The 24,065-nt window shown below is 39.9% G+C and overlaps 1 protein-coding gene across 1 annotated transcript in view; it reads left to right on the top strand.

Annotated features, from left to right (window-relative positions):
* The window catches only part of ARNT2 (aryl hydrocarbon receptor nuclear translocator 2), a 78,324-nt gene that overhangs the window by 39,243 nt on the left and 15,016 nt on the right, over nt 1-24,065 (top strand). Inside the window, exons 8-13 of the mRNA XM_050903442.1 lie at nt 8,252-8,328; nt 10,369-10,503; nt 11,372-11,446; nt 15,524-15,675; nt 23,103-23,175; nt 23,333-23,456. Coding sequence (XP_050759399.1) covers nt 8,252-8,328; nt 10,369-10,503; nt 11,372-11,446; nt 15,524-15,675; nt 23,103-23,175; nt 23,333-23,456 — 636 coding nt within the window. The remainder of the gene's footprint in view (nt 1-8,251; nt 8,329-10,368; nt 10,504-11,371; nt 11,447-15,523; nt 15,676-23,102; nt 23,176-23,332; nt 23,457-24,065) is intronic.

Genomic DNA, 24,065 nt, shown 5'->3' with positions numbered 1-24,065 from the left:
TCGTATACCACAAGCATAAATCACATTTGTCCAGGGATTATGAATGCTAAGAGGTGGTTTGCACCAAGTCTGTGCCGTGGTGTGCAGACACCAGCATGCGGAACTTCTTGTTGATTTCCTGCTGAATTGCAGTTTCGGAAGAAGAGGAAAACCTCCCCTCTTGTTGCTAATAGGATTTAATATACGTCAGTGTGCTGTAGGAGTCAAAATGTTTCCATTTCATTTCTGTCTCAAAAGAGTGAGAGCACAGTGTGTGTAAATTGTTCTATGAAAATGAAAGGGGCTTTTTTTTGTTGTTTTCTTCCACAGAGAGATTAACTTTTGTATTGGTAATTCCAAACATAATTGAATTCAGCCTTGATATACAGGATGTCTCTTCAGGAAGGTGGAGGTCAAATGTGTTTTCTTCAGCTCCTCACTTAGCTTGAATGAAAAGCTTGCTGCATGTGATGGGAAGTTTAAAGAGATCTAGCGCTTCAGGGGTGTATGTTGCTAATGCAGAGCTGCAAACACATGAACTCATGTCAGCACTAGGTTACAACGTCAGCAGTGTATGACTTCCAGCCGCCATTTCTGCAGGGGAGCAGGCACTGCAGTGCAGAAGCATGGGATGAAAAGGATCTTCTGCATCTTTGAGTGCCCGGTTGCCAGGTATCACATTGTAAGTTCCAGTTTACGTTAGTGAGGTGTTTTCCCCATCTCCAGCTCTTCCAAAACCTCACAGCTTTCCCACGCTTAGCAACCTCTTTAATTTCCACTCCTCATTAGTTTATGGGAAGTTTATGCCAGTGTATTCTTGGACTATATTTCACTGAAGATCAAGCAGGAGTTTTCCTGCCTTGTGTCTCTCTCCCTCCAGTGTTCTGGTGTGTTTCCAGAAGGAGGTCATATCCTGTCAGCCTTAACTTTGCACAGTTAAACCAGCCCACTTCTAATCTCCATTCTTATAATGCATTCTCTTCTTTATCCTTGTGTCTTTTCTCTGCACTTGTTTGTATTTTCACTTAGCTTTTCAAAATGTGGGTCACTGCGCTATACACTCTTGTTCCAGATGAGATTGTAGTGAGGTATAATGAAAATGGTATTTCCTATCTTGACTGGCAGTATACGATATAGCATACTTCTCTTTTGTATTGTGCATCCTGCTGGCATCCTAAATCGCCTGATACATATACCAGGCTGCTTTTTTCTCAGTTGTCAACTCAAGATCTTCCAGTTCATAGCAAAAATAGCTTTGAATTATGTGATCTTTCAATTAGTAATACGAAGTTTCATCCCATTTCTGTTGCTGTAGTTTATGACTGTTATTAGTCCCCAAGTGCATGCTTATGCATTTAGTAATGTTGAATTTCATCCCATTTCTATTACTGCACTCCTCAAAATCACATGGTGCTCCCTTATGATATCCCACTGCTCCTCCACAATGTTAATGCCTCCAAACTATAGCACAATCCTAAGGGATGTTTTCGATTTTGACAGCCTCATGTGGAATTTCAATGGTCTTTCATGTTACCATCCAAATTGTTACTCATAATAGTCATGCCTGAGTGCCTTTTTCAGGGCACATAGTACTGAATCGGGGCCTCTTTCATGAGTGTTTATTTGCCCTGCCAGTCTTCCCAACTTGTGTTGGTGATTGTCATGTATCCATTGACTTCCAGAGTTGAATGGGAGTATCCATGGGCCGAATTGGTCCCCAATACGTTTGGGTAAATAAGTGGCAACATCACTGCATTTGTTCTCATTTCCAATGGTAATTCAACCATAATCTGCAAAGCAAATGAAATAACTGCAGCGGTAATTGAGTTTGCTAAGGTTTTTCTACCCTGTAATAAAATTACTTTTGTTCAAATCAGCCAGACAGTAGCAAGGCCCTGGCCTTTGCATCGTCTCTGGATTCTTGGGAATAAATGGGTTTGTGCTAAATCGCAGCTATTTAAAAATTCAGCTGTGTAAAGGATCATTTTCATTTATTTTTCAATTGCCAAGTGGACATCTAATATAAACTCCATATCCTTTTCTTTCAGAGCATGCAATGTGGCACGTGCATTATACAACTAATATACAACACATAAAACACTTTCATAAACGAAATAACAAATATTTAGCAAATGCACTTAATCTGTACTTAATCTGATTTGTTGAGCACCTGGTATTTTCTCTTTCTGGGTTGTATTGCATTGTCTGTGGCCAATGTGTTACTTTTTTTTTAGTCCCACACTGAGTATAACACAATCAGTATTGATACAGAAATATCAAGACAAGAACTGCTCTGTGATCATTATTAGTGTGATAGACTATCAGGTTTGACAACGCTGCTGCTGTGAGTAGTCAGTGCTAAATCTCTTAAGTAATTCAAATACTTTAAACAGGTGAAAACAAATGACAGCTGGCATCAGTATGGTGCCATATTTTAAGGACCAGGGGGGGGTTTCCACAGATCTAAAGTAGAAAGCAAATTCTGTTATGGCTCAGGTCTGTGGTCAGTGTGAAATCACTTTGCACATCTAGCCTGCCTTCCCCCCTGCCCGCCCTTAATGGAGCAGGAAGGCTCACTTGTTGGCAGACTGCCCTTTTTCACTGAGAATGAAGGAGAAAACACAGGAAGCATCATGCCTCATCCTCCACACAGAAGTGAGCTTGGAGCATGCAGGACCTGCAGGCAGCACCTGCCTCTCCCATGTTTCCTAACAAAGCAGACCCAGGAGTGCGGCAGGCTGAGCGCTCTCTGTGTTCCCCTGGAAAAGGAGCTGTTTGGCTCTTCACTTAATGTAGTGTGTTTGCCTTTGAGTGAGTGGGACACAGAGAGAAGACCGAGCTGCTTTGAGGAACACGTCTGTTCAGGCTGAGTTTGTTAATGGTCCGTTCATTTTCCTCCATTGTGCCTGCCAGAGAAGAGTAAAACTAAGCTCAAGTACAAAACCCGGCATATGATACCTACATGCTTACATCCCCATAAATTATATGTTGGCCTCAAGTAATCGGGGTAAACTTTGTGTAGAAGTCAAAGGAAAAAGGAGTCAGATATTCCAGATCAACATTCCAACCAGTTACATTGTTCATTTCTTATGTGGAGCGTATGTTAGATTAAATAATGACGGTGCAGTGTTGGATTATTTTGAATGAGGTAAAAAGACCCCTTGTTTGAAACTGGCTGAGCACCGGTTCCAGCCTTTGTCCCTCTGTTCCCGGTGAAGCAGCTTGTGATCCTTAGCCTAGGCAATGCTTCAAGTTCATAACCACTCACAAAACTGAGAAATGCTGACGACCTCCTGATCATTCAGTTTTCAACTTAAGCAAGCATTTGCTTTTCTTCTATTTTTTTCCCCTCTGAGCATCTCATTCCTGGAAAGAAATGAATCTTATGTGGTCCATATGATATTTTCCTAATAGTTTTTGTTTCATGCCATAACAATGGATGGAAAATATTTGGTGGAGAGAGAAGATACAGTCTGTCAGGATGTTGCTAGTTTTCTGTAAATCAAAGCCAGGACCTGCAGAAAAACACATAGTGAAGAAAAGGCTTAGATAGATACCTATTTCGAAAACTTCAAATAAAAAGTCCCAGAATAATGTTAAATTCAAGTAACATTGAAATCTTTTTTTACTCCTTAGTTTTTTATCTTAAAAAAGAAACATTTTAGTCTTCCAAGTCAGACTTACGGTAACGTCTTAACCACAGCATGCCAAAGCTGTTAGGTTATTTTAAAGTTTTGGCCAGAATCTGGACGTTTGTGCAAAGTACTCCCTCTTCCAATACAAAACAAAATAGTTGCTTGAATATTCTTTGCAGTGCTGTCATTTTTAAGGCTTTTTTTTTCTTTTTTTTTAAAATAATTTAGTTTTTGTTGAGATTTTTCACAAGATTTTTCCTTGGTATGCTGTAAACATCCACAGCCTTTTTTTGTGAAAGCCTTTTTCCATTGTTGTGCATGGGAGATAAAGTCACACAGTGCAGTTCCATGCACAGGCATGTAACTATCAGAAATGGTTCTGATGGAGACAGGCATTAAGAGGGGATTGCTAGTGACCACTGGACACTTAAATTACATCCTTCTAAAGATTCATAAATAATTTATTTTTGAGTGTAGTGAAGTAAAACCACAAATCCACTAACACTGTTCTGTGTCTCGCAGAAAATACGGGGCAGAAGGATAGAGAAAGAAGGCAGAAAATGAAGCTGTTCTGTTGTTAGAGCCAACTGGAAGCTCATTGGGAGAACTAAAAAGTTCCTTATGTCCACACAACACATGCCATTGCCCTGTGGGAAACTGTTTGCTGGCATAAAGGACACTTGGAAATTAAATATAACCTCTAACGGTGCAGCGTTGTATTTGCGATGCTCCATTGCAGGCTTAGCTTTGCAAATTGTTGATATTAACTTGAACAAGCATAGCACTATATTTGTTATTCAAGAGGAGCATATATTTGGTGTTGAGAAATAAAGCCTTTCTCAGGGTTACACGTAAAGAATGTGGATAACTAATGTATGTTTATTTTGTTAATGCCTCCTAAAGATCAGTTTCATGGCTGCTTTCCTGGAGGCTTTTGCAACTTTTTTTGGAGATACTGATGGTACTTAGTGATGTTAAGGAGCAATATTACATTATGTTAAGAGCTGGACAAACTAGTATTAAATGCAGTACACATATCTTTATTTACCTGTCCATATTGGAGTATGTTAAATAGGAAGTATGCTAAAGCAAAAGTAAATCTCTCTACCAATGCATCTCATATATAAGTTCACCCACAGTTGAAACTTTGTAACTATCAGCAAGAGAGTAAAGAAAACAAATTTCCCTCTATGGAATGCTGTCAGCCATAGCACCTACACTGCACGCGAGCAGACAATCATTTTGGCGTATTTTTATTGTGGGCACTTTTAGGGAAGGGTTAGCAATTCATTGGGTCACGTATTGATTAATTCTAGGCAGATTGTTTTTTATTCGTAGGGTTTCTTGTGCGATAACCCAGCTAATATGTTTTCCAGTTTGTTATACAGACCAAATTAATCCATCTTGCAAAAAAAAAAAAAAAGATGAAAATTAGAACAACAGCCTCCCTTGCCAACAGAGTGACATCAGAAATGGTGTTTCTTAGCTAGGTTTAATTTTGGAGACTGTTTATGTTGCTCTGAGTTTATTTGGGCAGTAGCAAGCATAGACCAAGTTCCTAAAAAGGAAGGCATTGTTGAAAGAAAAAAGATTATGCGAAGTGGAAGCCATCCAGCTGAGTTTGCTGTCCTTTGCACTGTGCCACTAAGGAAACGATTGAAAAAACTTTTGAAGTCAAGGGAAAATACTTTAAATTTGTCCTTCTCAAATGGAAAACCCCATTTTAAAGGGACCTTTTGGTTAAGGTTATCCAGCTAGAATGCCTAGAATTATTTCCTTAAAACAGCACTGAGGCCCTGTGTTTAAGTGGCCTAGTTCTCAGAAGTACCAGGCATCCACCAAGAAAATCCTCTGAAGGTGGTAGGACCTAGAATCACTCACCATCTTTGAAATCAGACCACCTGTACCGATCTATCTGAATGTAACTGTGATTGCTTCAGGCACCAGCTTTTAAAATGTTTTTTCTTTCGGCTGATGGTTGAACTTGCACATTTGCCCTGGTGCAGAGGTCAGGACTGAGGAGCGAGAGACTCCTCATCCATCTCCTGGAGGGATGCAGTCCCTGCTGCCGTCTTCCAGCCAAAGTGTTAGGTCAACTCTTCTGTTGCTCCAGTGCTTTCTTTCCTCCCATGGTTCTTTTTGTACACTGCTGAATTTCTTTTGCAGCAGAGTCAGCATCCTCATGCTCCATCCTAAACTGCTGCATCATTTAATTCGTCCTGCTCTCAGTTCATACCTCTAGTCACCGCTTTGTAAGGTGAAACTGCTGGATTCTGGTTATCATCCCCTGCAAACTGCACACAATTCTCGGTTAATCATTTTCTACCTATTTAAAACTAAAATTGATCTTGTGGAGGAGTCTAGGTTTAGCTTTGGGAGCTCACCCTTCTGGGCACCCCACATGTATGTGAGCAGATAGCAGCCATGTGTCTGCCAAAATTCTGTGTAAAGTGGACACAATTTTGAGTAGATATGTTTGCTGCTGCTTTTTCAGGGTAATTTTCTCTCTTTTTCTCAAGAGGCAGCCAAATTCAGTTCCTTTGCCTATTGGAGCTGTCGTTAGCTAATTGCTAAGTCTTGTATTGAAGAAATAACTGTGTGTAAACACAGCAAGGAAGGAAAACAAAATAGTTCTGTAATACGAATCTCTTAACTGTAGTTTCATGTTAGTGGTTTATGCTCTCCATGGTATGCTGATGTCTGAGAGAATGGGATTTATTTGTGTTTGGGATCTTGTTTGTGGTTTGCCTAGTGTGTAGCAGAAAAGAGACTGGAATAGCGGTGAGTGAAATATCGAAACAAGGCTTTGTAATTTAACTGCTTGAAGGACCTGATAAACTACAGGCAGTGCAGAACAGTCCCGCAGGGAGGGTAAATGCAGGTTGTCTTCATTTCAAGGATGTTCTAAATCAGGTGAAGGATCTTGAATGAAAGTTTGAGTCCATAGTAATGCGCAGAGGGACCTTTCTCGGAAGTACTAAATAATGTTTAATTGCAAAATAACATGTGTCGATTCCACCCAAAGTTATTTTTAACTTATGTGTTTAATGATTGATTTCTTAAAATGTGCTCCTAAGGTCACATATTGCCACCTTGATCTTCTCATACAGCTTCTAAGAAAACATTTCAGAGGAGTATCCCGGTGTTTGCTGAGGGATATCGTGTAGGTTTAGAAGCTAAGGAGTTATTTGGGGCCAAATTTGTATCTCTGGATAGCAAGATCATTGTGTAGGAGACAAGGGCGATTTGTCCAGCTCTTGTAGTGTGTGACATTGAAATTCGTACTGCACCTCAATTTCCCACTTGTTAGAAGGGACAATAATGCTCCTCCTTTGTAAAGCTCTTGAGATCCCCTGATAAAATCCTAGTTATCTGTCGGGGACTGCAAATGAAGTTATGCCCCCAAAATTGCGAATTCCATTGCAAATAAAGTTTGAATATATTATACAAAAATATGGGTTTTTTTCTTTCATACTTTGTATATTTCATTTTATTATATAGCTCAGTGGGAACTGAAAAATACCTGTAGAGTGCTATTTAGAAACTGATTGTCAGATAAGATTCAATTATTTTGATAAAAAATAACTTCCTTCAGAAACTACTTCAGTTCATTCAGCAGCATTTATAGTCATTTTTCAGACACATCATTTAAGAAAGTTGTATGTTGTCATCCTCTGCATGGTCCAAAGATTGACTTACATTGGGAATTATAAATTTTGATAATAAAATGGCTGTTGTTTCATAATTGGTAGCTGCTTTGCAATTAATTTCATTAATGCTTTAAAGTGCCTCTTAAATGAGTCACTGCCTGTTGTGACTGAATTCCTTGAAAAGCCTGTGAAAGAGTTTACAAATCACTTAAAATATGTCAGCAGTGTCACTCTTGGAAGATGTTTTTTCAAGTGCTTCTTAGGAAATTGGTATCTCAAAACTGGAGTTGGGTAATAGTGTTAACTAAAGGCTTAGCCAACTAGCAAGTAAACAGATAATCTGAATGTTCCTATTTGTGAAACACTGAGATGGAAGTCAGTACACATGTATGTTTTGAAATTATTCCTGTGTTTATAATAGTTACTCCTGTTACACAACTGAAACAAGGGCTGTTAGCAAAGCATCCGCATTTTTTTCAATCTTTCAACGTAATGACCCAGATTTAGTCCATTATAGAAAAAAGTAAAACCAGCTGTTAAATATGAGCGCAAAGTTAATGAATAATCTAGGCTGTGCCTTGTTTTTAAGGCTCCTTATCATATATTATTCACAAAGAAAAATGAACATAGTGTGCGTTCACTGACGATACTAAGGGACCACACGGTTCCAGTAACATGCTGCGGAGCAGTATTCATGGAAATGTTACTGTCTGTCTCGGTGTGTAATGGAATTTTTGTATCCGCTTTGTCTTCGGCAGCCAAAATTGCTGCTGTGGGTACTGTATATGCACGTGAGGTGTGTAGGATCAAGCACGACTGAGAAAGATCATCTGATCTGAACCCAGAGATGATGCCTGAATCCTAGAGAAGACAATAAGGTTATTTTGTATGATTTAGAGCATCTAGAATAGTGTAGAACCAGGCCAGCAGCGTCCCTGCTCCTCCAAATTTCCTGATTATAACAGTATTTGTTATCTTTTACTCTAGGAATGACTATACCAGAAGAAGATGCTGATGTGGGACAAGGTAGTAAATATTGCCTCGTGGCAATAGGAAGGCTTCAGGTAATGCCAGTCTTTCTTTATATAAACTACTTCTGAAAGCATAATCAGTCTTGTGCTTTAGTTGTAAAGGATTTGCACAAAGTTCTGGTACTAGACTAACTTTTAACATGCCTCTAAAATACGAAGCACCTTGATGTTGGTGTGCGGCCAGCGATTTACAGAATCATAGAATCGTTTGGGTTGGAAGGGACCTTAAAGATCATCTCGTTCCAACTGCCTTGCTGTGGGCAGGACTTGTTCAGAACATGTCAACAGAGCAAAATGAAAATGTGATTTTGGTGCATTTGTGTATTTAACCCAACAACAGCAGCAAAGATGCTCCTGGAGCATGAGCATGTACAGACCTGCTATTCTCTAGGGTGCATAGGGCTTGGGATATTCTAAATTGTGAGAAACATGGGAGTACAGGTGCTGCAGACGGTAGGTTAAAGTGGCTTCCAAAGCCAGTGACATGCTCCGTGCTATTCTTTCATTCGTTCTCTCTCTGGCTAATCAACTACTTGAAAAACTGTGATTGCAGGAGTTGTTCTGAAAATGGTAAAGATAAGGCAGTCAAGAGGCACTTCACAACTAATAGCTTTATTCTCAGTGTGTATTGTAGTGTGCATTCAGATGTGATGTCAGCCGAGGGGAGCTAGACCAGTCGTGGTGAATCTCCTTCACCGCAGCAGGGAGGCTAATTTTTATCTTCCCGGTCTGGGATTTCTGCCATGGGTGAACGTGTTTGAGCCTCCTGCGTGATCTCCTGTTGGCCTGCACTCGTTGCCATCTGCTAGGATGGCATCACTCCTTCTGACAAAGTAGAATGACCCTTTCATTAGAACACAAGTGCCAAACCCGTCTTATTTGAGGTGAACAGCCTGCACGTTACTGCAAGTGTTAGCACTTCTGCAGTGTGTCTCCATTGTGATGGCAGAGCTACAAAAGTATTGCATGATGTTTTTTAGGTTAATCGTGCTTTTATAATCAAGGGTAATATATTCCACTGATGGAGAGAACGAAGTTACGGGGATTCATATGTTACAGCTGCCAAAGAAAGATGATTTCCGAGAAAATCACGAGTAACTTGTGGAGTGTGAAAACATCTGTTATGTTAGAAGAGCCAGCAGGGTATGTGAGGGAGGGCAAGAGGAGGCTCTGGGGATGGGTTTAATCACAAAGGAGTCAAGGTGCACAAATTACAAGCTCAACTCTGTAATAACAAATTGAAATCTTGCGTACAGTTAACTGGCTAATCTGCTTCAAGACAGCAACAAATGAGATTTTGCTCCTTTTGCATTGGGACCTTGTTAACAGAGATGGCTCTGAAAGTTGTAAGAAAAACAATGGTCTCATTTGTAGCCCCAGTAGGAATGAATGGATACGAAGTGGCCTGATTGCGCAGGTTTCAGGCAGAGAGCTGGAAATGCATCATTCTCTCTGATGAGCTTTAAGGAGCATTTACAGGAGAAGTGTGGTTTTTCATTGTGAGCAGCCGCTTGCTGGTCCAATATCATCACCTACCTCAATCTCTGGAGAACTTTGTTTAGGTTCTCTGGGTGTTCTCAGATGACCCTCACCTGAAAGTTGAGTGTTAGTCTGAGCTAGTCCTATTGGATATGTTTACAGATAATGAGTTGTCCTCTTATAGAGATTGACCTTCCCATCCTAAATTGGGTGGGTTGAATTGTCCTCTGGAAGTCTCTCATTCTTGGTTGACAAGGGTAGGAACCAAGATGCCAAACTTTAATGTTTTCCCACAGAGTGGGATGAATCCAGCCGTACTTATATCCTTACTGTATCCCTTCTTGTTGGGAACTTGGGGTGTATTTGTTTTCCTTCTGTGCTGTTAAGCCTAGATACGTGCCATGGGGTGAGATATTTGCACTGCAAACTAGACTAGAGGCTGTTCTGTGTCATTTGTTCATGCTGTTATTTTATTTATGACTTCCTTCAGTAGTTAGCAGTCTGCCAACAGATTTTATTCTTTAGCTATGTAATCAACTTTGACTTAAGGTGACCGTTGTGTGGACTAAACGCTGTGGACTTCATTGGTCCTAGGTAACTAGCTCTCCAGTGTGCATGGACATGAATGGCATGTCGGTCCCAACTGAGTTCTTGTCTAGGCACAATTCTGATGGAGTCATCACCTTTGTCGACCCAAGGTGCATCAGCGTCATTGGCTACCAGCCCCAGGTCAGTGGGTCGCTGTAAATGCGGAGACTGATTAGAGCTAATGAAGAAAATTCTGTTTCCACATTAAAAACAAAAGCAGCAAAACATGAAACATTTGTAGCTGATAATTCATGTCATGCGCTAAATGCTGTTCATTTTTCTTTACTGTCCATGCTTCTGTAAAATTTATAGTTTTCCCCTTTGTAATGGGGGATATCTTTTTATAGCTTTTAGATCCAATTAGAATTCTAACAGCAAGATGCTTTAAACCTTGCACAGCTTTCCAGTGAAGACACTTCTGTGATAGAAAGTTAACAGTGCTTGGAGAGAGTTTTAGTCCTGTAGATCTTTACTTCTGCCAATCTATTGAACAGTAAGCAAACATCATTCATGGCATCTATTTTCCTTTAGGCCTACATCTGCTCCTCTGAATAGGAGGCTAGTCACAGAACTGAGTAGAATAGTAAATGAACTCCTGACTACCACAACTCTCCCTCAGATAACTCTCAACAATTACAATTTACAGGCAAAAATAATTTCTTGCTTATTAGATTTTCCCATTTATTTTGATTTTAGGTAGCTTTATAGCAACTGTTTTTACAAAAATTAGTGTCATAAAATGAGCTGTAGCTGGATATCAGTCTCTTCAAGACACCATTTCACAGGTATTAAAAAAAATTACTTAGAATTTGTTTGTAAATATATATATCTGTGCAGATATAATGTGGGACATGATGCCTACAAACCTTGTTTGTATGATTCATCCCCGATTAACTGACTAGTCCCATTAAGGGTGATAGATCTAGCGTCTGCAAGGATTACTTGCAGATCTGCACGTGGATTTGTGTTGTGGTCTGGGTTTTTTACACAGCTTTATGTTTTATTCTAGGATCTTCTGGGGAAAGATATTTTAGAATTCTGCCATCCTGAAGATCAAAGCCATTTGAGGGAGAGTTTCCAACAGGTGCTGCGTCCTGCTCCTTTTCTTCTGCCATTTATTTATTATTTTTGTTATTATTTTGTTCAGAGAAGTAGCTTTTATTTTTCATTTCAAGGTATTTTTTCTGTTACGCAGGAGAAGGAGTGGCAAGATACGAAACAATTTGTTGATCAGTTACTAATCAGTTAAGCTGCATAAATGGTAGTTTAAACTGCAGCATCTGTTTGCTGTGTTTTCAGAAGTAAGTCACCTAGTTATACATTTTGTTTTCTTTTTACAAAAAATTAAATGAGTGTCCACTGCACAGTTAGAGCTGTTTTGGAGATGCCTGTGTAGATCCCACTATGTTAAGTAACCAAAAGTTACTTACTATGTTGGGTAACCAAAAGTATTTACCTTCCAAGGTGGGCCGTTGATTTGAAAGTAGTTACACTCCTCTGTAATGCTGGATTGTTTATGACCTAAATTCTCTGCTAGCATAGATGATGTGTCTCATACTTTAATGGGGTTACACCACTTTACATCAATAGAGAATTTGGCCCTTCTCCCTATTAGGAATTAAAATGCAGACAGAAGTAACAAAAGAAATACAACATGTGGAAAGAGTTACTGATCTGGATTCGTTTTTACAGTGGGCCACATTTATATCAGCTACGTCAAGGGCATTTATTCCGTTGTAGAGCTTATTGTTTCAAATGGATCTGTGATCAGTTCTGCTTGTTGCTGGTCTTTTCAGCGCCTTCCCTACTGCACTAGAAAGCGCGGTGTACTATGTTTAACTGATTACTGAGGTTCAGATGATCTAAGTGGTTCCAGATTTTCTGAAAACAGCTCAACCCAGTTTTGTTGATCCATCTTGCATTGGATGCTGAGATGTATTTTCAGCTCTGAAACATGGATATGAAGTGACTTCTAAAGTAATTTGTATAGCCAGCTATTTATTCAGGCATGGCATGCAAAACCAGAGCTTGAAAAGCCTCTCTGGGGAAAACAACTAAATGCTGTTCTGTGTCCATAGAATAGACTGTGAAACTGAGATTATGCTCTCTGCAGAAGTGTTTGAGATAGTGTAAGATACCAGTACTCTTGAACCATTTCTCACCAGCCTCTCCCTCAAGTGGAGGCTACCAACCGCACTGCTAAGCTGGCAGGAAAGGCTCTGTGAGCACTCTGCATCCACTTCCTGTCCCTTGAATGGACTGAGTTCAAACAGCAGCTAAAGGCTTTTTAAATTCAAGATGTTGATTCACAGGCAGGAGCCTGTGAGAGTTAAGATGCTTGAAATAGGTCACCACAGCCAGTCATCTTCTCTGCCCCACCTTGGTTGGGGGTGTGATGCTGAACCTACCTGATGGGTAGCTGTCACCAGGAGGCAGGTCCTACTCCCACTTGTTCTCTCCTCCCTGACCTCCTCCCCACCCTTCCTACTGTCCTGATACTAGCACAGATGGACTTGCCGGGTAGGCTAGCTCAGGGACTAACTGCTTTTGCATGGGACTAGCTTTCAGCTGGTTCAGCTCCCTGAACTTGTGCCTGATCGCATCAGTGGTGCAAGAAGAGCAGCGAGAACATATATGCTTTTTTTCACTAATGCCCAAATGATTGATTCCACTAATTTATCCAAGACACAATGACAGAGAGCTGCTGGATAGTAACACGTCAAACATCCGTCTCTGAAGTGATTGCCTGGGGCTCAGAAGGGCTGACTAACTAACATTCGAGTTAATGACTTGGTCCTCACTGTGTTCACTGAGAGTGAGATCAGGCGGTGGGAGGCTGCTGGTGTATCCCTGCACTCACTTGCTGGGGACTTCACTGTCCCTACTCAGTATTAGGCATGTGTATAAATGATTCGCTGGATCAGGGACCTACATGATTTGCTTAAGGTCATACAAAAAGACAGCAGGAAAAAATGTGGTTTAGAAGTGAAAGTTCCTGTTCACTCGACCTGTGTCCAATCTATGAAAATATTGTGCTGTTTCTTTAGTAGGCAATTCCATTTTCGGTATATTTTTGTTCAGTACAGTAGCAGTGTGATTGGGACGGTTATTTCAATCCTGCAATAAAAGACTGAAGTAAACAGTTAAGCTATGCACCAGGTGGTTTTTATTTCCAAAGAATGTAAGAAAGTAAAGGTTAAATATTAGCTTTGAAATTTTTTGTGTTATCTTGTTTGTGTGCACTGTTTTAAGACAGTTCAGGATTTTCCCACCAGCGATCTCTATGCTTTATATATTATTACAGAATTAGTGTTTGCTTAATTCAGACTTCAGGACAATAGATCACTGCAGTTTGTTTTATTATTGTTGGTTTGGCCTTAGAAATCTTTTCATTAAAAAGGTAACTGTGATGTCCAATAAACTCTCTTTTTTTTCTAAAACCCTCTGAAAACTTGACATTTCTAATTTGCTGACAGTATCAGAACCAGGTTGCTGCATAACAGAGGAGGGATGGAGGGTTTTGCAGTTTTTGGTCAGTTGCCAGTATCCATCTCAAAGCTTTCACTTCCTTAGGAAGATAAATTCATTCATCAGGGTGGGAAAATCAGGCTAGAATAAGATAGTCTCAAGGCCAAGATCAACAAATAGAGTTTAGTATCAAAGGATCCAGAATACAGCTATTTGATATCCAGTAGGATGCTATTCAGATTGGACACTTTTACACAAGCTCTGTGTTTTTTACCCTGGGTGTGGTGGTAGAAAATTGCTGATAAAAGAATGTCACTCACTGAACTCAAACTACAAAAGCATTTGCCTCAGTATTATTTTGAACTTTCCTGGGCATTGCTAAAGCTTTCTGTGTCTTCTGTTTGCATTCTTTCCATTTAATCCTGTATCCAGTTGATCAATTTGAAATGCGGACCTTTGGAAAAAACAGGATTGGAGCATTTTTCCTAATCCAATGCCTTGTTGATAAAGACAGAGGGTAAATACTGGGTTTTCTACTTTTAAGGAATACAGGCTGCAGATAGCTAATAAAAAATAAGTTCCAGTGGATAAGGATTAAGAATCCACAAAGAGATGTGGCATTTATTTGCAGTAGACCTTCCCTTTCCTTCCCTGAGGCCCCCCTGAGATAGCTTGGTGGAAAGGCAATAAAAAATAAACACAGATAGCCCAGGTAAGTGCCAGCTGAATGACTTGAAACCATATAAGTTTTCTTCTGATTTAAACCAAGATTGTTAGATAACACATAAAATGCAGTTACAGTGCCAGTGTGCCAGTATTGTTTTGAGCATACTTCTTTAGCTGGCTGCTTCTTACTTCTCACTTGATGCCCAACAAAACTTCAGCTACTAAAGACAGAATTTGAACTGAGTCTTGCCAGACATCTGAATTCTTAGTCATAAACAAATAGGCTGTCCAAGCAAAGAATTTACTCTCTGGTTTCATTAATACTATTAAAATGGACAGTGGCTTGTTGGTGTTCTCTCCGTTCAAAGGCTGGCTCACTCTTACTTGTTTTGAAAGCCAGAAGCGTTTCCTCTTAGCACTTTGCCATCGTAGATGGTCTTATAATGTGTTTGGGAAAAAAACCAAAACAACCATGTATGGTTTCTAAAAAAGCCATTTTTCTTTAGTATTATTGTAAATTTTGATGCTGATGTGTGATTTGTCATATCACATATATGAATTGTATAGCTAGATACCCATGCAGAAAAGCAGATAGTCAACCTCAAAATGTTTTTTCTTGTGAGCTTTTGTTTCAGCTGCAATATTTGGTTTATGATTTACATATAAACATTTAAAAGATCCTCAGTTTGGTTTCTGTCAATCTCTCAATAAGCATTCCACATTAAAACCTTCTTAAAGATTCCCTGTTGGGATAACAGCACAACCTGTTGGTTGTCCTGAATCTGTGTTTTCATATGCAGGCTGGAAAATGGCGTTTTATACAACAAAGCGTGAGGGTTTCATTCTGAAGGAAATAGCTGCAAACATGAATCAGATTTTGCTTATTCTCTTCAAATTAAGAATCTTCCTACTGAGTCCATAGCTTTCTGTAATTCAAGTTTAAAACACACCAGTTACTGCTGTTTACTATTCATTTGCACAGCAGGTAGCAATCTCCTTTTATTAACCTTTCCAAATGGTTTTGCAGGTTGTGAAACTGAAAGGTCAAGTCCTGTCTGTGATGTATCGTTTTCGTACCAAAAACCGGGAATGGATGCTGATCAGAACCAGCAGCTTCACATTTCAGAATCCTTATTCCGATGAGATTGAATACATCATCTGCACCAACACTAATGTGAAGTATGTGCCTTTCCAAATGCTCGCGTACATGGTTTTGAAAGAATTTAAGCATTGCTTTTTGCTGTAAAGCACATTCCGATTTTTTGGTAGCCTATTTCTAGCTACATTTGTTTCTCTATAACAGTACAGTCTGTGACAGAGTTCTTCTGCATCATGAGATCTCACAGTGTAGCTGTTTCTCTGTGTCATTATCCTGCGATGCTTCCAGGGCCTGGCTGCACTGGGGGAGAAACGTCACTTATCTGTTATGTCATTAGACAAGCCCATTGATCTCAGTCCAGGCTGCCTGAAGCTAGCACAGAGCTTCCAGCAGCAGACCAGCTGTCCTGATATTGGAGGAAGGTTAGCCTGATTCCTAAGCCAAAGAGAAAATTGTGTGGCTGTGTTCACTGTGATCATACCATTCCGTAGTCCTGGGCACCTTCTCCTTGAGCTGTGTCTACTCTTACGGCCTATGAAAGCTGGCAAGATTATTTCCTAGGAGGCTTGAGTGGGAAGGGTTCCTGACACTCAGTTAAGATCTGGTGGAATATCCCCAAGTATGGGGACAGATCCAACGCCTTATCTTAAGAGGGAAATTAAATCGTCCTGTCTTTGAATTAATATTTTCAAAAACCTGTCATTCAGCCTCTTAGGAGGAGGGCATCCTAGGAGTATAGTGGAGGTTCGTCACTGTGTAACTGAGCAGAGATGCTTTTGGAGCCTCCTGAGTTCTGAGCCAGTAACTGCAGAAGCTAATCTGGCCTTGATAAAGCCATTGCTTTATAGTGTGGGGGTTTTTTATAAATATTTCTTCTTTCCAATATAAACTTAATCTATTTCTAAAACAAAATCTGCTCTGGTCTGACCAAAGATTTTTTGCCAAGTTTTTAGCTTAGAGGAAATCATTGGTTTTAAGATCTCAACCTGTTAGACTGTATAATGAAAATGCTGAACGAGCAGTCTACTAGTGGAGATGCATGCTGAGAGCTCCACTTGCAAAACCAACCCCTGGGGCTTTGGCATTTGAACTTAGGAAGCTAGTAAGTTGTCTCTGGGTGTTCCTTGACTTGCTCCTTTGGACGTGACACATACCTGGACTAGAAGGGCTGTGCTTTCACTCACTTGAAACCTAGCATCACAATCGTTTTGCTCATTTTTTTCTGCATATGCAAAAAGTCAGGCTTAAGCAACTGAATAGTTAAGCTCATTGAAAACAAGCAAATGTGTCTTGAAATCAGACAGCTAAATATCTTCCTGTCTGCACTGTGCATCAAAATAGATATTTCCACATTTCTGCTGTCCCATATTTCTTTTCCAAATAATTTGTATATGCAAAAACAGGCCTGCAAAATCAAAAGCAAATTCTGAAATCTGTCCCAGGCTGGCTTAATTGTGCTTTGTTCCCAAGAGTCCACAGATCAAAAAGTGGGGCTGTAGACTTATGTTGTGTTGACTCTGGGAATGTTTTTTTCCAAGCCTCTACTATACTGTTCAGCTTGGCATCGCAGCACTTACTGTGATGAATAGGACTGTGCCAGCTTCTGGCTCTTGTTATATCTCCCTTGCTAGGTTTGAATAACAACCCAGAAATGTTGACCTAATATGGAAGTTGCCTGCTGCTACTTTGACAGAGGATGTTCTCTCTTTCCTGTCATGTAGAAAATGTTCTAGTCTTATGGCAAGATACAACGCATTATACATCTGCTTTTGAATAGTAGAAAGAACGCATTATTCAAACTGTTTTCTGTTTTTCCCCGTTTTCTCCCACTTCTCAGAAAGATTTCCAAAGAGTACTACTGTAATGTGCTGCTGTTCCTGCCTGTTTCTGGATTTTTTTTTTTTTTTTTTTTTTTTTTTTTACATTTGGGGTCATGTTTTGACTTCTGATTTCCTAGATGCCTTGCGGAGTTGTACGTCATGGTAACTCTTGATTTCCGCCTCCTCATTCAGCTCCTGCTGGGGCTAGATGTTCGGCACCGACCCTGGTGTATGTGGCCATCTTTACGTGTCGGTGGAAGTATCAGATGCTCTGGGTCCAGCAAAGTGCTTCACATGGAGACCAAGCAGGGGTGCCTTCCACTGCACAGTTGTAGGCAGTGCTGCACAGAGACAAACTTTGATTTGTCTGTCGCTGTGATAACCTAGCCAGCTCCATAAAATACAGGTTTGAGACAGTTAAAAATGAATCATGAAATTGTAAAGACAATGTAGCCAAAAGTTCTAGGTTTAAATCAGTTTTTAACTTAGGATAGTTTAAAGCCACAGTACGTATGTCTGTGTGTCTGTCTGTTAACAGAATAGCTCTCATTTTGCGTTGGTCAGCGAACAGCGTTTTCCCAAAAGACTATAGAGGGCAGTGGTGGTTCCAGTTGTGGAGGGATTAATTGCTCCCCCCCCTTTTCTTTTTTTTTTTTGTTGGTTTTATTTGTTTGTTTTGGTTTTTTTCTTTTTTTCTTTTTTTTTTTTAAAGATACTCCTTTGGAGCTTCAAACAGTCAACTTTCCAAACTTGCTTTTGGTGCGGAAGGACAACGAAACATTAGGTTCAAATGTTCGCTTAGTTCCTTGCAAAAAAAGAAAAGAAAACTTCTCTCAGTTTCACTCGGGTGTAGTCATCCAAGAGAAACTTCCTGGAGACATGAAGCATTTAACATGTAGCATTTGTGCTGGGTTCGGCTGAAAAGAAGAGTTCCCCCGTTTGACCACATTTTCCTGTGTAGGTGGGACTGTTTGATTTCCAAAAAGAAATAATTACTGTGATCAAAGTTTATTTAACATACACATAGAGCAGCATTTGAATAAAATAATCTGTCATGGTGATAGATAAAACTATATAAAAGTCTTTTTATACATAGAAGAAAGATATTTTTCTGACCTTTATGGAAATTTTGCTGTTTCATTTTTGTAAGCCCCAAAGTCCTATGTTGCACTGTGTGAATTTATGAATCCTACAGTTGTCCTGAGTCTCAAGACTTTTGTCTCGGAGTGAGCTGGCACAGGTCACTGCTGGAGGCAGCCTGTCGGATGAATCAGCCCGCGCTTGTGGGAGAGATGCTTTCTGTTTCAGATTCTCATGGGCCAAAATACTGAAGAGATCAACTAGTCTGATAAAATTCCAGTCTATGGTAGTGGTGCTAAAGACTTACTTTCTCATGATCCCCGTGCCATCTGTGGGCTATCTGATCCCTCAAGGCCAGTGTAAGACAGACCCTTTCACAGGGGTGACTTTGAAACTGTAGGCTAAAAGAGGGAGATTTTGAGTTTCTGAAAGAGGATTTTACAACGGCAGCCCCAAGGCTTTTATTGCTCCCTTTTTGTCCCAACCAGACACAGGAAGCACATGTGCCTGTATTCCATAAAAATAGCTTGGTAGGGGTACAGTAGTATTGTTTCTCTCTTCTGTTAATTTTAAAGTTCAAATCCTTTTTTGGTTACTGTGATGCCTGGAAGAGGAACAGGTGACTTCAGTGTTCATAGAGAGAGATTAATTTGGCTGAAATCCTCTCTAACGTCAAAGGAGCTTTCACAGAATCTTCCCTTTTCCTCCAAGTACATTTACTGAAGTAAATTTGAATTAACTATCAAAACTTTCAGATTCACTGAACCATTCCTTGTTCAAGCCAAGGGCTTTCCCAGTTTCATACCGAACTTGTGGGTGAGCCAGGAGTTCCTGCAGTACAGGCAGTCCTCTGTTGACCCAGACAATACCTTACTTGCTATGTTGGGTATCCTGTAGAGCCAGGAAATTTCTCTTTCATTTATTCCTTGAAGCTGTGAAACTGAAATTGAAACCAAGGATGGTTTGGGTTTTGGTTTCAAAGTCAGAAGGCAGTTTGAGTTTTGCCCAAACTGGTAATAAGCTCTTGTTTTGTATCATCTGTACAAAAATGATCTAGCAATTGAGTGACTGAAGGGACCTGCATGTGTTGACTGTTCAGTCAAAAGGGCTGGTTAGATGGCCAGGTCTGAAGCAGCCACGACAGCAGCGCTCAGCTCTCCCTGGTCGGCTGGTCCGTGAATTGCTGTACAGTTTCTTTCAGATTTAAAGCGTCATTTGAACTATTTATACAGTAGCAGCAAACAACAGCAGAAGATGCTAACCTGGCTTTACATTTCAGTCTTAATTAAGCGCAGCATAGCTTGCACAGAGTTCAGTGAAGATACACTTAAGTATTTGGGTTTTGTAGGAAATGGATTTGGGAGGTTGTTCCCAAAGTTCAGTGCTGTTAACACAATGTGGTATTTATATTGTACCGCAGCTTAATGAGTATTAGAGATGAAAGATAGAGAAGGCGAAGGAGCACTAAGTTAGAAGTGCCTACCAAACAAATAACTAGTAAGTATGCTGTTTTGTTTGGCTCATTTGTATGTATATGGCTGAATCAAGAAAACATACTTTATACGGAACAGAAGAGACCTAATGTGCTGTTTATTGACACACGCACCAAGTCGTTGGTAATAAAAACAAATGAAACAGTGTAATTAGCTTTCACGTTAACAACAGGATTTAATGGGTGTTTCTTGTCCACAGGGTGGTATTTAAAAAAAATTCCCCATAGATTTGCCATGATTAAATTACCTCCTATAGTTCTGTTGGAAAAGTATGCATTTTATGCTTGCGAACAAAGAATTTCTTTGCATTCCAGAGGTAATTTTTAGGAATTTTCTGCTGGCTAAAATAATGTGGAAAAATGCATGGCGCTCTAATGACCTGGAGGACTGACTTTTTTTGCATGTAACTCATAGCACAAAAGTCATTCTGTGTATTATGTGTTCTTACACCGTAAGGCTAGCAGAAGGCTTTTGGCCATCTACTCCAATCTTCTGTTTGCTGCAGGTCACAGATTTTTGTCCAGTTTGCCATGGAGCCTAGTAACTGCTGTCTGAGCAAAGTGTCTTCTGGAAAAGCATCAAGGGGTGGAAAAATCCGTTACTTACTTCAGTAGCTTGTTTGAGTAGTCCCTCACATTCCCATCAGTTTGCGCCTAATTTGTGATTTGACTTTGTCTGCAAGTTTGTCTCTCAGTCCCTTGACATTTGACTCTATCTAGTTCAAAATTTAAAAGAAAATTTGGATAAAAATCTAAAATTCAAGCCTGTTGCCAAAAATATATCCTAATTTTCCAGAGTTTCAAATCCATGATCTTGCTATTTTGCAAAATCTCATCTATTACCGCCTGTCACATTATAGTGTCTCTCTGGGGGAAAACCCACGTGGTGTGTAATTCCTGTCTGTTAGGTGATTTTTCCTTCAGAAAGAGGCCAGAAGCATACAGAAACTGTGACCGCTGTCAAGTATCATTTGCAAGTATCAAGCTTACTTTCTTGTCAGTCAAACTCCAATCTTATCCTCATTTCTGAGCTTTAGCATAATTTGGGGGTGTTCGTATCTTCTTTGCGAACTGAGCAAAGAGCCTTACAGAGATAGTGTGCTACCTCTGCATCCTCAGGCCAAAAGTAATCTTCCTAATTGTGACCAAGTGACAGAAAGCAACTGTTAATGGACGGTGCAAAACATTTAGATAATTTCACAGCTGCTGAGGTTTTTTGTCATGACACAGGCAGTCTTCCTGGAGATGCTGCAATGGCAGCAAGCTCCCAGCTTCACCCTAGAGACTTGTTCAGTGCCCTTCGTGGTACTGGCCCATGCCAGAGCAAGGGACTCTGCCTTCTCCATGGCAGTGATGCTTCTTCAGACAAGGGCCGTGGCGGAGCCTTTCCTTTTTACAGGGAAATCTCAAGTTGTTGTGTGTGCGTGTCAGCTGGCCTGTTGGCTGCAAGCTGCTTTCAACGTGAAGTTGTGAAGTGAAGGTGATGCCGTGGCCGTGCTGTTCAGGGCTGTTGCTTGATCAGGCTGCAGCCCGGGCACAGCTCAAACCCAGCGCTGTGCTGGCAAGATCATGTGGCTCTCGCGCTCTGCCGTCCCAGCTCAGCATTGGGACAAAGCTGGGTTTGTCTGTCTGCAAACAATCACACAAACCTATGCTCAGACAAGTGAGGTTCCTAATCACCCAACGTGGGGATGGTATAAGTCTAAACAAGAAAGCGTAAGTTCACATTTTAATGGTAAAATTCTGGTCTTAATGCATCAGTAGTACTTTTGCCTTTCATTTCAAAAGGATTGGGTTTTATTTCTGATAAACTGTACTGCACAGTGGCTTTTTGTGTAGAAGTTGTTTTGTTACAGTAACTTCAAAATTTCTGATAGCAATAATTAATATAACTGTCTCTGATTTTGTTTTTTAAATTAGGAGCTTTGAATTTGTGTCCTTTCAGAATTAAAAAAAGCAGGTGAAGAAATGGATTCAGAAGATCACTGTGCTAGAGATATTACAACTATATAAAAGATCTGTACATTTTTATAAATAGGCAATATTTGCACATGTAGAATGTGAATGTGCCTAACTTACCACCACTTGCGTGCTATCCCTACAGGTCACCTGTCAGTTAATTCTCATGACTTCCAATGGTTTTGTCTGTTGATATTGGCTAATTGTCATAGTTAAGTAACAGCGCCTGACACTAAACACAAATCAAGTGCATTTCAAGGATCTGCAGAGTTTTCAACACTAAAGTTCTTCATTCTGGCATATGGCCCCTGACATTTATTAGCTCTGGCAGTTTCTTTTGAAGTATTTTTCTATTGCTGCTGCACATTTAATTTTTCCTAAATTCATATAATTGGATTAAGGCTATTACTTCCAGTGCTTTTTATCTCATTTAAACAACGGATATTTTTTTTTTTCAGTTCTGATTAGTGTGAAAAGGAGACGTGTTTTCTGTAGCATTTGTCAACACAAATTGATTTTATGTAATGTCTTGATTTTATGTAGTAGCACAAGCAATTTATTTCTGGACATTCACTGCCTTAAAAGCTTTCAAAAATTGCATAGAATCTGGACTTGGATCCTGAGGAGAGTAGAACCAAAGCATGTTAAATAGGTTTTATTACAAAGAAGGATTTATACGCAGTTCTTTCTAGCTTAACAGGTTGTTCCATTTGGTCTGACATGCTTCAGACAGAGCTTTGATCACTTTTTCTTATTGACCGGCATATTCTGCGTTAACGTTACTGGAGGTTTCCTGTTTACTTCAGTAGAATCAGCGAAGGGGTCTGGTATATTCATTGTTAACATGAGGAAGACATTCTTGGTGTCTTAGTAGTGAATTCTTAAATCCTTTATAAGGAGGTTGTATTCCATCCTCCATTACTTACCCACCTACATTTCTGTGCTGTTACAGCAAAACTTTTTGTGTGCCATGTTACATTCCTGTGGTGCAAGCTTTCTCAATGAGAAAGCTATAAAAACACATGAATCTCACAGGAAAGGATTTAGTAAATCACCTGAGAGACATTTCACTCAGAGTACAAAATAGGAGACCATGGCTGTTCCTTTTTGTATCTTAATTAGTTTTTGTAATGAAGTCATTTTGTCTCCTTTGCAGACAACTTCAGCAGCAGCAAGCAGAACTTGAAGTACATCAAAGAGATGGGCTGTCATCCTATGACTTATCTCAGGTGAAATTTCTCAAGTTTTTATTTTTGTGCCTTTGATCCTTTAAAATGTAAAGCAATGGCAGATTTCAGCAAAAGTAAAGATACATTGTGACTGTCCCTGAATTCCTTTTCGTCAAATATGATGGAGGGGATTACCTTCCTCTGTGTATCTCAACAGGTGCCTGTTCCAAGTATACCAGCTAACGTTCATGAGGGTGGAAAGTCTGTGGAAAAGCCTGATGCTATCTTCTCCCAAGAGAGAGATCCTAGATTTGCTGAGATGTTTGCTGGAATAACTGCTTGTAAGTGAATGTCTCTGAATGTCAGAGACATTAATTTTTAAAACTATACTAAGCTTGGTTACATGTTATGGAGCACAGCTTCGAGAGAATGAAGAGAAACTACAATGTGGAAGAGAAATTTCCAAGCAACGTCAGTCTTCAGGACATTTCCTAGAATTTGCCTTTAGTTGATATTTCCCCTAAAGATGATAAGGAGTAAATTCAAGGAGGAAAGGACAGCTTTCGTGTCACCAGAGCTACCTATTTTTTATTATCTCTTCATTTCACAGGGGCACCTTAAGCATTGTTCATAGATACTAAACATACTGAGCAGAACTTGTTGTTTCTAAGTATTTTCTTTCTTAAACAGCAGATGTGAGTTCATCTCTCTAAATAGACGTGGATTAAGAAAGTTACCATGTAGTCTTAAGATAGGCCTGCAGTTTTTTATCAAATCACCAGCTTTTGCATTGATGCTTTCAGAGGCTGCCTTGAAGTGTAATAATATACTTGTTTTCTGGTCAGTTGAGGCATCTCCAGTCACGTTACCTGTCCGTGAGTCCTTGCTCGTTTTTCCACAACTTTTGAACTTGTTGGCAAGTTCTTATAAGAGTGATAGGAGTCTCAGAA

This window comes from Gymnogyps californianus, chromosome 11 (assembly GCF_018139145.2).
Source record: "Gymnogyps californianus isolate 813 chromosome 11, ASM1813914v2, whole genome shotgun sequence".
Classification (NCBI taxonomy): domain Eukaryota; kingdom Metazoa; phylum Chordata; class Aves; order Accipitriformes; family Cathartidae; genus Gymnogyps; species Gymnogyps californianus.
The sequence above is the reverse complement of the archived record's forward strand: the minus strand, read 5'-3'. Positions and strand labels throughout refer to the sequence as shown.